The sequence below is a fragment of the Crassostrea angulata genome, chromosome 7 (genome assembly GCF_025612915.1).
Source record: "Crassostrea angulata isolate pt1a10 chromosome 7, ASM2561291v2, whole genome shotgun sequence".
NCBI lineage: Eukaryota > Metazoa > Mollusca > Bivalvia > Ostreida > Ostreidae > Magallana > Magallana angulata.
The window spans coordinates 45,280,104-45,292,968 of NC_069117.1; the positions used below are offsets into that span (position 1 = coordinate 45,280,104).

The 12,865-nt window shown below is 35.7% G+C and overlaps 2 protein-coding genes across 6 annotated transcripts; both read right to left on the reverse strand.

Moving 5' to 3' along the window:
• Positions 1–1,132: 1,132 nt before the first annotated feature.
• On the reverse strand, positions 1,133–5,781 carry LOC128157271 (uncharacterized). 5 transcript variants are annotated; one of them, XM_052819742.1, is made up of 7 exons: positions 5,703–5,718; positions 5,283–5,547; positions 4,454–5,150; positions 4,219–4,338; positions 3,935–4,094; positions 1,994–2,419; positions 1,133–1,716 (listed from the first exon to the last, which is right to left on the reverse strand). In XM_052819742.1, the coding sequence occupies exons 3-7, from the start codon at positions 5,147–5,149 to the stop codon at positions 1,220–1,222; spliced, it is 1,899 nt and encodes a 632-aa protein (XP_052675702.1). In that variant the 5' UTR covers position 5,150; positions 5,283–5,547; positions 5,703–5,718; the 3' UTR covers positions 1,133–1,219. The 5 variants fall into 5 exon arrangements, with proteins under 5 accessions (XP_052675702.1, XP_052675704.1, XP_052675703.1 ...); XM_052819744.1 differs by having other exon boundaries at positions 4,454–5,154; positions 5,457–5,781; XM_052819743.1 differs by having other exon boundaries at positions 5,441–5,781.
• Positions 5,782–7,842: 2,061 nt separating this feature from the next.
• Positions 7,843–11,855, reverse strand: LOC128156108 (uncharacterized). The gene is made up of 2 exons (XM_052818118.1): positions 11,807–11,855; positions 7,843–9,841 (listed from the first exon to the last, which is right to left on the reverse strand). The coding sequence occupies exon 2, from the start codon at positions 9,838–9,840 to the stop codon at positions 8,200–8,202; it is 1,641 nt and encodes a 546-aa protein (XP_052674078.1). The 5' UTR covers position 9,841; positions 11,807–11,855; the 3' UTR covers positions 7,843–8,199.
• Between the last annotated feature and the right edge of the window lie 1,010 nt (positions 11,856–12,865).

A 12,865-nucleotide genomic window follows, 5' to 3' on the forward strand; every position in this document is an offset into this window, starting at 1 on the left:
CCGTCCGCTGTGCTTTTCCACTGTTTTCTGTGTAATCATCAATTGCGTCACGACGGTCCCTTTTTGCTTGATGTACATGTACCTGCCAGATTATCTACTTTTCTGAAGATAATTTTTTTTGGGGGGGGGGGGGGGCAGCTAGGGTATTTTTATTTATTTTTTTATTTATTTTTTTTTTTTTTACAGAAATAGTTTCCAATCATTGACAATGCCCATTCCGATTTTCGCGAGAAGCTTCACCTGAGACGAGCGCGTACTCATGGCACAGATTAAGTATTTTTTACCTCAAACTATATGTAGGCTTTAGTTAAAACACTGAATAAGTTAATCGCCTTGTCTGGGAAGAGTATGCATGCATGCAATTATATGATTGGCGAATGAAACGTCGACTCTTCGACTAGAATTTTTTTCTTATATTACAGACTTTAGATAAGCTTTAAACCTAGAATATTGAATTATAAGATGCATTCGGTTGTAACGTTTTCTTCTAAGAAGTGATAAATACTGTACACTTAATTATGAGCAAACAAGCACATTGGCGGATCGGGTTAGCAGGTTATGTAAATTTTTCCTGAAATGATCGCCACCTTCATAACCCGCATGAATCATCAAAGAAAGCATTTTATTGTTTATATTAACATCTTTCTTTAACTAATTAATAAACTGATCATGAAAAGTTAGTAAAATTCACTATATTACTGACAAAAGTACGTTAGCTAAAAGAAACAGCCAAATCTTCTCCTGTGAGACTTTGAGTCTGGCATCGTCATGATTATTTCGTGCAGTCCGGGATTTGACTAAGGTTGCTGTAGATTCAGACCAATCGATAAACAGGGCGTGTCAATTTCAGTCCTGTCACTTTCAGCCGCTGTAGATTTCGACCAATCGATAAATAGGGCGTGTAGATTTCAGTCTGGCTGTTTCTACAGAGCTATGAATTAATTATAAGAAATAGAGGAAATTATGCTTGGTAGATGTAAATATATTCAAATGTTCATGTATGTGTAATATTAAAAAATGGATTTTAAAAAATCAAATTGTCATGGTTTCACATCCAGTGGTACTTTTTCAATTTTTAGTAAAATCAAATTGATAATGATATTTTGGAACGTTAAAAGAAAAAGTGATGGGAGAGCTTTGCATAACTGTTTCATTTCAAATAATTCTATTCAGGTACAAAACAAAGACAACAGACAACAATAATCATTAAACATAGAGTTTATCCTCTGATTTTGTAACTAACAATATCCAGTTCTGTCCTAAATAATTCAAACACTACTGCCACACCCATCTTCTGCTCAGTGTTATTCAGTTGGACCGTTTCCGTCATCCCTTGGGGACAGACAAGTTTCAGAACCCCTCTTCGAGTCACGGAGATGCGCACTTTCCCGCTGCACAGCGATTCGTCGTAACGTTTCCTGAACAACCATGACCTTGAAGCAGAGATGAAAGGTTGGTCCTCGTGTAACGACCCATTCTGAAGGCCATCGGCACTGATCCCCAACGAGAGGTAGCATGGTATTGTTCTCACATCGACGGGTTTCTCCTGACAAACATTAAGAAGCACCTCTTCTCCATTACGAAGTCGTCTGCTGAGGCGACAGGTGGAGCGTAGGTTGACATGCTTTAAGCGGAGCAGACGTTTAGTTCCTCCCACCGACTGTACATTGGTTCCCATGGTTTCATGAAACTTCATTGGGAAGTGTGCCTCCGACTCTAAATCAAAGAGATTCAAAAACTTTAGCTTAATTAACTAATACATCCTTGCTTTTCATTAAGACTTTTTTTATTCCAAAGAAATGTAACATATTGAATATCAAAATCTTTTTTTTTTAAATCCATTTGAACAGATGTTTTCTGAATTACTATCTTCAAACCAAGTCCCAAAATAGATTTTAGCATTGAACGGCAAATTTAAAACGTATTGGCATTTCATACTGTACAATTAGCTATATATACATTCTACTAAATCAACCCAAATTTTGATACTTACCTAATTCTATTTGGAGATCCCCAAAACGTAAGTTGAACACGAGCCATGGTTTCTTTTTCTGGTCAGCCTCCATCACATACCTCTGGTCGTCACAGAAAACAATCAGCTGGTCAGAGTCTCTGGAGATCTTAACCTGATAAGAACTATCGTAGGTTTTTACGATCACGGCTGTCTTTAAGTCGGGGCACGTAGAAAAAGAAGAAAGTCTCCGACTTTGGACAACGGGGTCGCTCTCTATTGCGCCAATGGCTACCTCCCCACTTCCGGTTACGTCAAGTGTGACGTGCTCAAGGTGATCCACTGGTCTGTTGCTGAATGTGACGCCATCGGATTCGATGAAATTCCACGCGGCACATCGGCGATCGTTAGAAAGTTTGACGTTCTCCCCACATGACTTGAACGATAGAGTTTGACTGACTTTTGATTCTGAAATTAGAAAACAGTGAAGAATAACAAGGGTAATCGAAGGAATACTGTGGAATCAGTTTTATTCGTGGTGGCCAATGTTCGTGGATAGTCATGATTTTTCTGGTTCGTGGCGACGTAAATAAACAAATGCTTGTACAGTACCGATCAGACCCAACCTAACACCAGAGTAAATCCCAACTAAACCCCGGGTTTACTTTTTGGGTTTACTTGGGGTTTACTCTGGGTTTACTTTTTGAAAATGTGGGTCCACTCGGGGTTTACTTTGGGTTTACTCGGGGTTTACTTTTGGTTTACTTTGAAATTGCTTTTGAGGTCAACCGTATGCAATGAAGTGTGAAGCAGACTAGCATTTTATCTTACCATCCTATTGCCTGTAATTCCTACCCTTTGTATATTCCGAATACACAGTTAGCGTCTGCTTTCATGGGTATACTTCTGACTGGGTTTACCCTCTGTGTCCACTCTGGGTTTACTTTGGGTTTACTCTGGGTTTACTCTGGGTCCATTCTAGTAAACCCGAAGTAAACCCAGAGTAAATCCAGAAAGTAAACCCAGGGTTTAGTTGGGGTTTACTTTCTGTTAGGTTGGGTCTGATCGGTACTGTATATACGTTCGAGGGGTATTTATTCGTGGGCAAGGGTTACTCGCAAAAGCCACAAACATTGGTCCCCCCACGACCAATGATGATTCCACAGTATTTAGAATTTATACCTATGACATTTCATTAACATTATACGAAACACATGCACGTAGCATCGTTTTTGAAAGTGGGGGGGGGGGGGGCAGACTCATCCCAAAAATCTCGACAAGCAAATAAATAAAAAAAACCAAAACAACCCCAACTTTTCAAAATCTTCAAAATCCTAACCCGTGGGGGGGGGGGGGGGGCGTAGTATCCATAAGTTCAATTATACTTTACATTTCCGAAATGGGAGTAATTCCTAAGAATAATCACGAGAATATCACAAAAGTCTTTTGAACACTCCATTTTTACCCTACAAAATCTCTAGAAAACAGGACCCCACAAGAGCTATGTTCTGGATCCACGGGGGGGGGGGGGGGGATGTCAAAAGGTCCCAGACCCCTGCCTAAAACTGGCGCCCCCTCTACATGTAACTTAAAATCCTGGATCCGCCCCTGCTTTGACTATTTTCTCTATTTTCATTCCGCTTTTCAAGAGTTTTGCACTCACTGATAGGAACTTGGAAATGACTCGCAGGTATTCTAATTCACATATGATTTTATTTTTTTATAACCACACTATAATCTTTTCAGTATAATGATTTCATTTTGTAAAGTGTGTAAAATTCACTTTAATTTGTTAACCCTCATTGCAGTTTGCAAAGATAGTCTACAAATACTCTACACATTAATGATCAATACATGTAATAAAAGAAATATTTTAAGATATACGTTAATGACATTGGGGTTGGAATTTATACCCTCTTGACAAAAAAAAAAATTAAATGAAATCCTACTTATATTACTAAACAATATGCGCCTAAAACTTACTTAAAGGATCGGAGGACCACAACATCTCGCGCCAAATCTCGGTTTGTTCGTGAACTTGAAGTCTTGCTTTTAAAAGCTTCTTCATCCAAGGACTGGATAAGTTTTTGGCCAAACCCGTAAAATTCCCGCCGTACAACAAAAACTTGCAATTCTGCAATTCCTAAAAGAGTAAATAGATGTATAGGCTTAGACAAATCACATTGTAGAGCAAGCTACAGCGGTTAACATAATGCATCTGGGCATCATAAAAAGTCATGAGAACATAAGCATTGGTTAATTAATACCTTCAAAGCTAAGTTAGATTGACTCAGTGTTGACGAAAATAATTCTAGCCCTAGTTCTAACATGGCTAGGACTTCACCCTGCCGCTTGTTGCTTTGCATGCCCATTACGTCTTGTAAGTCCTGCAAAACAGTATCAGGATTCATACATGTACAGAAGATGTGTTTTCCACAAAAAGCAGTGATGACTTTTACAAAGACATCTTCATAAGCTTGATTAAATAGATCACAGGTTTACCTGTAAAAAGGACAGTTCTCTTTGGTTTCCATGACTAATTGTTCTAACAACGGTCATTGCTGAATACAAGTGCAGCGGATCGTCCCGGAGTGACCGGATCTGCTCCGTTGTTTGATCATGACTGTCGGCGGATATTAGTGCTGCTATGCTTCCCACAGAGGAAACTAGTCTATTCCAAAACAGTTGGAATTTTTCTTCTATCAGACACATTTCCGAGCCGAGATCAATGATCTCGTTTCTAAGTCGGCGAAGTTCCCATATAGCCTCGATCGACGCATCGTCGAAGCGAAAGTCGTCTAAATTCAAAATAAGCGTGGAAGACACAGGTATATCTAGACTTCGGGTATGCACGTCTTTTCGAACTTCATATCGACAGCTACAAATGCCGTGGAGTGAAGTCTTGACGTGTTGACAGACACGGTTCGGTGTTTTGGTGAGCTCGAATAAGTCTTCGTACTGAGATTTGATCAAGTGTCCAGAGAAGTAAGATGGTTTCGCGGTGGGACAAGTACAACATCCGTTCTTGTACCACGAGTGAAAAAGATCGTGACGATGAAGATAAAGAAGCTCTCGAAGAGAAAGATGCATCTGTTGCAGCTTGAAATCCAATAGATTCTGAAGTAAAGCTGTTCCATGTTTCAGGGTAAGAATTCCTGCCCGGAAAAAGCGCTGACAGTCTTTGTCCGAAATCGACATGCTGCCTGTAGAGCAAAGACATATATTACCTGTAGTGAAAATTGAAAGATATATCCATTGTATGGCTCTAGAGAGAGAGAGAGAGAGAGAGAGAGAGAGAGAGAGAGAGAGAGAGAGAGAGAGAGAGATGTACTTACGTTTAGAGATTTTAAAAACCTTTCTCCAGTTCGATACGGATGATATCGGCCTTTGCCAGAAACTTAAATTCTCCTTCTAGATTTGCACAATCAATAATCTTTCGCATATCTTTACACAAATAATGTCAATAAAAAACGGAATGTTAAAGTTTACTTGCCATTTTTCTCACCCAAGTTTCAACGCTGTTTTTTCCATTAAATTTTTACTCCGTGTGAATACGTCCTTCGTTCTCCGATGAGGATCAAAAGGACACTTGTTCTCTATAAAATACACCACTCCTAATTATGTTTAGTCCGTCTGAATAATGACGATAGAAAATAATCTTAAAGTGATTTGTAATAGGATAATCTTTGTTTATTTTTCGAGGTACAGTAATAGATTCCAAAGAAGTTTAACAACCCCTATAGTTACGAACATGGCGAGATTTCTATGTCTGTCTCCATACAATGGTTGTTCATTGTACCAATTGTTCTATTTTATTATTCAAAGCGGACGCATTTTTATTAAAAAGAGTAATTGTTGAAGCCTTAAACCGGAATGGTTTTAAATTGATTGATTTAACACGGCGATTTATACCTGGAGTGGCAAACTGCACCACAAGCACTTGAGCGGCCTTGATAGGGATTTACCAATTCAAAATAGAAGGGACGAAGTTTTATCTATTAATCAATGATTGAGATTTAAGGAACAATGTTGAGATTTAAATGTACTTTAATTATCGCAGCAAGATTTTATTAATCCTCTTTAACAGTAAGACTCTTGCATAATAAAGTCAAGACCTGTTAACTCGACAAAACGCGAACGGTAGTAATACTATACCTACAAGCAAAAATAAGTCATTATTAAAAGACAACTTAGAACCCTTCATTGACTTAAACCACAACGACAGTAAAATGAAAAGTAATGCTGTACATGTTTCAATATTCATTATTACAATGGTATAAATGGATTAATACGCACATGTACAATATATAGAAGTAATTTTGGAAGTGGGCGTGAAGTGGGGAAGGGGGTGATACAATTTCCATGTGTTAGAGAAATACTAATAGGCATAAATGTTGTGCATACATGTATCACAAAGTTTAACTCTCTCTCTCTCTCTGATTGGAAGAGCATTTGAATGACTGAGTAAAGTACATCATATAGTTACCGTAGGTGTTTATAAATAAATCATATTTTTAACCCGATAGTTAGGTGGCAATTGACCATTACTCCGCCTTCTCATACCGTCAGTACCCAACCTATGTAATAACAGTTCACAGGCTATTAAACATCTCAGATCGAATGACTGACTTGTACAAACTTCAAGCACCGCCTTCTATGCCGCGACATTTCTAAACTCAGGATGCACACAATCCCTAAAGACACGTGCCTGCCACAGATAAATCATTCTGAAGGAGGAACACTTGACATCACAACTATGTATCTGAATTTGTATGGTTTTTCCCAATGCCCTTTGATTCCCTTCTCCCTTTTAGACAAAGCGTCTGGTTGAACTAAACCTTCATGAATACAATGCTACTCTTTATTACTGTCATATTATAATTTTAATATGATATTATGGGAATTGTTTTGGAGGTTTTTTTTTGCATGAAGTATTTGTTTGTTTATGCATGTCTTTGTGATCATGAATAAATTGTATAAATATCTTGAGAAGATTTGCTGTTATTTCATGCAGTACTTCTCGCATCTTCGCTAGAAACACCGTGGATTGTCACCCTTGGCTAGCGAAGATGCAATGAGTCCAATCATGAGGGCGACAAGAAGCGCCCAGCTGTAATTTCCCCAGGCGTTAAAATGTCCTTTATTTGCCTGGAAACTTCATGTAATTTCACAAACCAGCGAGTGGACTATAAATATAAATATGAATAAATGTAATTTCTTGTTCGTGGGACATCTAATGAAAAAAAAAGTTGAACGGGCGAGTGATTAAATAATAAAATTATCATTTTTTTGTAGGCAGACTTTTTAGGGGGTAATTTATTAATTTGAACAGAATAGAAAATAGTGCAGAATTTCCTGGATGCAAGAAATTAAAAAATAAAAATAGTTTTTATTGTTTTGTTAAAATACAAGCGCCCGGGTCCGACGAACAAGAAATTTTATGTTGTGGCCTAACACTTACTAGTATTTTACTGGAAAATTGGAGCGTAGACATACTTTTAGAGTCGAGGGAGGACCTTTCAAACCGGATTCTTTTGGCTCTCCTTGTTATGTGGAATTTCAAAATAAAAAAGATACGACCCCCCCCCTTGTATTTTGATTGTCCCAAGATGGAGTTACCCATGCAATGCAGAATTTTTTTCAACAATATCGAGTTTATCACACGATTACCATATCTTTGGTAACATAAATCTTCTTTTCAAATGCAGAGTGGGGATAGTTTTATGTAAATCGTTATTTCAATTTATTTTCAGATATTTGAAATTAGACATGTTGAGTACATTGACTTAAAATTCTATCAAAAGGAAAGTGAAATACACCGGGGGTCTAAATCGGGGGGGGGGGGGGGGGCTTGTCCTCAAAATCCTAAAAATATGATCTTAAAGCATAAAGAAATTCAGAACATAATTTTTATTTAGTAGTATAAATATACATGTACATAAGACACAAATTGTATACAAATTTGTTTCAGATCTCGTAAATAATCCAGACCTAATTTTCATTTAATACTAAATAATAAATTAATACACTTTATCTTAAATACATATAATATTAATTCCTGCACAGAGACGCACTTTTAGAGAACTTCATTTTCCGATTCTGTATAACTACACATGGTATGGTGAATGAAGCGTTAAATATCACATACATTCTCTTATATTGGTATTTATTATATTCAATTTTTTTTTGCGTATGAAATCATATTAATACAAAATCAATTTCACTCTACCGTCATTGATGATGCTGATTCATGAATTAAATGGATATTTAGTGTTCATGAAATAAACCTCCATGCACCGTGAATATTGACCTATTTTAGCTTTGAAAAAACAAGCTGGGTTTGTGTGGAACCAAAATATACGGAATCCCGCATCATGCAATTTCTTTAGAAGAATCACGTGATCAGCCACTGTTCCTTTCGAATGGAATTCTAGATAAAACTGAGAAACATCGGCTAGCTGGTTTGTTCTTAACATCTGAAGAGTCGACGGCCATTCGGCTTCCTCTGTGTCACCCTTCATAACAGCAATAGGTACTTTATCATGCTTCAGATCTTTTCTGATTTTATCAAGAGGTGCTACATAACCCGATCTAAACTTCTTATACGTGTCCCCTATACCTCTGTTGTAAAACCAAACCTTTTCAGAATGTTTAAAATCTTTCTTATTCATTGTAGGATCAAAGGAATGCAGATTACAGTTATAGGTGTTGGCCATGTCATCGTCAAACGAGAAGTCGTTGTTTATACCAAATGAGTAAACGATACAAGGGTTTCTGTCAATCTTCAGCATCATATCATGACATACATCCCACCCACCGTCCAACACTTTCCCAATTCGTACGATCTGTTTGCACAAAAATTGGGTCGTCATTAGATATCGGAAATACAAATCTTGTAATTCTTGAGTTGGAAGTTTACGAATCATGTCCTCTGAGGGTAGAATCATTTCTTTGAATGTATGCTCCTTGTCTTCTAAAGACCTCTGAACGAAATAAATGGCGTAACACTTGTTGAATTTATTGACCCCTACACATTGGAACACCCTATCGTACCAGATGATACGCAAGCCTGCTTGAAACAATATTTGTAAGCGTTTTAATAACTTAATATAATCTTTTTTCTTGGTAACTGAGGGATCAAAATGAAGTTCCAGAAGGAGTTGTTTTACTTTTCCAATGGACTTTTCTTCCACCATTTTATCAATGACTTCTAGTTCGGTATAAGTACTAATTGACAGAGTCAGCACGTCAATTATGGTATTTCCTACGTTGTTCTTAGTAATCCAGCTTTGAAGGGAATCTGATTGAGAAAGAGGAGTTGTAAATGTCCGACAATTATACCGCGCCTTTATATCTGATAGGAAAATGTTGTCATTAAACTTCTTGTTTGAAGAAAATACGACACAGTTTTTACTGCTGGGCACAAATGATGGGTCAGCACAAATATACCATCCATTTCGAGGAATTTGACCAATTCGCTCCTTGTATCCGCAGAAGTACTGAAGCGTTGTCACATAACGATGATACAAACATCTGACTACATTATCTGGCAGTGACGTCAGTTCTTGGTCGTCTGGAATTAGCACCGGTTGTTTGCCATTCGTTATATATTTCTCTGGAATGGTCGCGATGCAGTTATGGTCAGGATTTGGTTTGAAGGTCTTTGAATCTGTTTTCGTTTTGCTTACTTCATTGTTGTGAGTATTGAGTTTCGTTTTGTGGTTGTTAAAGTTGTCGACAGAATACGGGGGATGTCCAGATTGTTCATATTTATTTTCCAAGACGTAAACTTTCTGAAAAGTACGAACGCCACGATATTTGTAAGTTAGAAGCAAAACCACGCCAATGCCTACAACTGCCTTCAGCCACATATAGGGACGTCTGTTCATCCTGGAAGACAGAAATCCTTGTTTTATTAAGATAAACATATAGGGAACGAAACATGTATATTTACAAAGTTAAAATGATATGGAAGTGGAGTAACATGAGTTAAAGTGATAATATTTATTCTTATGGATGCATACATGTGTAAGTTATTTTATGGGACGTAATGAAAAAACTACAAAAACTGATCAGATAGAAGATGTATATTACGAAAAAGCCCTATAGGAATTTGTTATGATTGTGAGAACTTGTTGAGTGTGCAAACTTGCTACAGTTTCCGATCATCGACAGATTTGATATATGTTGATGAGTTGTATACGAATAGAGTTTTGGTACACGTTAAAGATTTCCAGGAGAGTCAATTAGGTTAAATGTCTCAAATTCTCGCAAAGAGTTCATTCTTCGTGGTAAAGATTTTATTTTTCCCTAATACTGAAAACTTTTGATTGGTATAAGCTTTGAAAAAGGGCGTTCCGAAAATTCTTTATTGCATGATTAAAAGTATGATCCTTACCTGCGAAAGACGCAAATCTAAATCATAATGAATTCGTGCTAGATTTACACCTTGTATTCTTTTTTCTTTATAATTACACAAATGTTTGGTCGCCCTCCTATAGGTTACGTGATAAATGTACCAATTTTGGCATTCTTTTTGACGCGTTGATACTGATTTATTAAAAAAAAACCTGGGATTTTTGTCACTTTTTCCAAATGTTAAGTGTATTTTAAATCAACGAATAGATGTAACACATTAATACTATCCAAATATTCCATTTATTGAAAACAAATATACTTTAAATAATATTAATTAATGCGAACCTAAAATTAGTTATCAGCGAAATTTTTACCGAAACTATATTTTGGTGCGGAAGGTTTTCTAGAAAAATGATTAAAATCACGCATTATTTTGAAATTTATGAAAACTAAGTATTTCCTTTGTATTTAATATTAAGGACGCAAACTTTCAATGTTTTGCATGTTTGAAACATGTTTTCGTCTTTTCTAGGAATCAATTTTAAGCAATTTGATTGATTTTTGCATTGAAATTATGCAAATATAGAGAAAAAGTCTGAAATTTGGAGAATTTTACTTTTAAAGCTCTCTTTTAAAAAAAATGCATAATTGACCTTTATGTTTTGTCATTCCAATTACATGTATTACATATTGAGTATATTAATAAAGACAAACTGCATTAAACTTATACAAAGACATTCAGAAATGTTTTGTTTCAAATTAAATTGTTACTACCGAAAAAGAAGCCAATTTCAAGTGCAAAAAGGCAATAAAAAATATGCTGGTTAATATAGAATTTTTTAATCACCATATTCAATCAGATCATGGTGCATTATTTGAAACAGTATTTTAAATAATTTCTTCGGTTAAAACTGATGACAGATTGTAACAGATGTGAATACATCGAAACCGATTTTTAGTGAAAAAAGGTAAAAATACACGTAAATGAGACCTTACAGGAAGATGAAAACTACCCTCTTGTATGTTTTAAAAAGCATTGTTTGTCCTTAGATTTCAATTTCAATGATTTCATTATTTAAAAAAAAATCTCGATACAACGACATTGAGTTAAGTACCTGAAAAGTTGTTTAAAAAATTCTTGTGAGGTAAAATTTTGTAAATTTAGAAAGCTATATGAGGTAAACGAAATGCATGAATTTTTTTAAAATATTCTTTTTTTTCAAACACACAAAGAAAATAAAAAAAAATTAAAAAACTATGATAAAAAGCCACAGTGATTATTTGAAGAAAAATAATTAATGTGTACATTTTTCATTTTAATCATCTATATTTTTTACGGCATTGTCATTTAGTTGTACTGACAAATTTAAATGACAAAAAAGACTTTATATCTACATAGCTGGAGAAGTGATGCCTTGGATGTACAAAACATTATTTTACTTTAATATATATAATTTACATAAAATTGTAAGCATATCTATCAACCAAGCAACATACCTGAATATTCTTGTGCTATACAACTGCAGGACAAACTAGTTCATAGAAATAAATATATTGCAGTGCAACAGGACGTGGAGTCAATCTCAACAGGAACTTGAAATACAGTAATCAGTACATAATCCTAATTCTTTCCGAATCGAAAATGTAATCGTATCCTATATATTAAAGTACTTAATGTGAAAATCCACTCGCAGCAAAACCGGAAAAAGACTGCCCGGGGATAAAATTCCTGACCAAGTCATTTGATTATTTCCGGTGAGCTACGATTACTAACGGTCAAAATCAAAATGTACAAAATTTGGCAAACAAGTATCACGATTTTAATAAAGAAAAATATACAATCGAACAAGATCAAACTTTTGCATGCATGCATTTAATTGCAATTTGTATTACACAATCAGTTCACATCTTGAAATGTGTCAATTAGACAACGTCTAAATGATTTCCCAATCGTCAGTTAAAGTAGAAATAATTTTTTGTGATTTCATTTAGAAAAGTTGAAATGATGTTTTATTCGTTCATTAATATGATTCCATGAACCTTATGTAATTATAAGAATGACGGATTAAATAAAGATTTCCTGTGGCTTCAGGGGAGGAAATACAAGGAACCGTAACTTGATCGTCGAATTGTTTTCATTTGCTTTAGAACAAACCGACATAGAGCCATTTTAACAAGATCTTAGACTTTCAATAGGATGTAACTACCTTTTTCTTGCGTCTAAACAAGTTAAAAATGACGCTGGTTATAAGTAAAATATACATTGTCTTAGCTCAAAGGACTGTAATATCTAGTTGTCAATGATTTCTAAGAACCATGGCTGAGTAGCCAATAATGAATTAGACAGGCCTACGTCACATTGCTGTTTGACACAACTACGCAAAGTCCCAGCTCTTGTTAAAATAGTTCGAAAACAAACCGACATAATTTACTCCGTGGACTCCTAGGAATACCTATTGTACTTTAACAAACTCATCACTTAAAAAAAGAACATCAGGCGGGTCAAGACCTATAGCTTACCTGACAAGGAGCTAATAGTAATATCATAACTTTTTC

Bases quoted from the DNA above. Each gene is read 5' to 3' on its own strand.
- LOC128157271 (XM_052819744.1), bottom strand. From the start codon at position 5,149: ATGTCGATTTCGGACAAAGACTGTCAGCGCTTTTTCCGGGCAGGAATT. The intron at 4,095-4,218 runs GTATTAATTAAC...TTACTCTTTTAG, and splicing joins AATCTAACTTAGCTTTGAAG to GAATTGCAGAATTGCAAGTT. The intron at 1,717-1,993 runs GTAAGTATCAAA...TCTTTGATTTAG, and splicing joins GGATCTCCAAATAGAATTAG to AGTCGGAGGCACACTTCCCA.
- LOC128156108 (XM_052818118.1), bottom strand. From the start codon at position 9,840: ATGAACAGACGTCCCTATATGTGGCTGAAGGCAGTTGTAGGCATTGGC.